Source organism: Eimeria mitis, genomic scaffold (genome assembly GCF_000499745.2).
Source record: "Eimeria mitis Houghton genomic scaffold, Emh_scaff228, whole genome shotgun sequence".
NCBI lineage: Eukaryota > Apicomplexa > Conoidasida > Eucoccidiorida > Eimeriidae > Eimeria > Eimeria mitis.
In genome coordinates, this window is record NW_013570609.1 from 1107 (window position 1) to 1922 (window position 816).

The following is an 816-nucleotide window of genomic DNA, read 5'->3' on the forward strand; positions in this document are numbered from 1 at the left end:
TATATATATATATATATATATATATATATATATATATATATATATATATATATATATACATAAACATATACATATGTGGAGCAACGAAAAGCCTTAGGGGTACGACCATCAGCAGCAGAATCCCCACCATTTACACGTGCAGCAGCAGCAGCAACAACAACAGCAGCAGCAACACGAGCAACAGCATCAGCAACAACAGCAGCAGCACGAGCAACAGCAGCAGCAGCATGCATGCATGCATGCATGTGCATGCAAACCTGAAAGAGATCCATCTGGGGCTGGTATAACAATATCTACAGGGAGGGGACTTTCGTTGATAGAAACGGCCGTTCTATGGAGGACCCCCAGCGCCCTCAGCACAGACGAAACCCCCAATACTTCTTCTCTAAACTCTACCGATAAACCACCGCGAGATACACACCAAGCACGCAAACCTGCAGCAGCAGCAGCAACAGCAGCAACAGCAGCAGCAACAGCAGCAGCAGCAGCGGCGGCAGCAACAGCAGCAACGGCGGCAGCAGAAGAGCAGCTTATATATATATATATATATATACATAAATTCCGTATGAATCAAGAGTATAATATCGCTTTACTATATAAACTTATATTATAATATATTACATAATATAAACTTATATAAAACTATAATAAATTATATTATATTATAAGAGCGTACTTTCGTGTATACACCGCATAGGAAGCCGATAGTCTAGAGGAGGATACAGCAGCTGCTGCAGCAGCAAAACCCAAAACAGCTGCTGTTGCTGCTTCTCCCACGCCGTGTCTTGGCGAATCTTACGAAGCAAAAATCCTAGT

General features: G+C 42.2%; 1 protein-coding gene across 1 annotated transcript in view; it reads right to left on the reverse strand.

Moving 5' to 3' along the window:
• The window catches only part of EMH_0004370 (uncharacterized protein), a gene marked incomplete at both ends in the record, with an annotated part of 4260 nt that overhangs the window by 462 nt on the left and 2982 nt on the right, over nt 1-816 (reverse strand). The window contains 2 exon segments of the mRNA XM_013496756.1: nt 258-434; nt 677-811. Of these exon segments, the coding sequence (XP_013352210.1) occupies nt 258-434; nt 677-811 (312 nt within the window).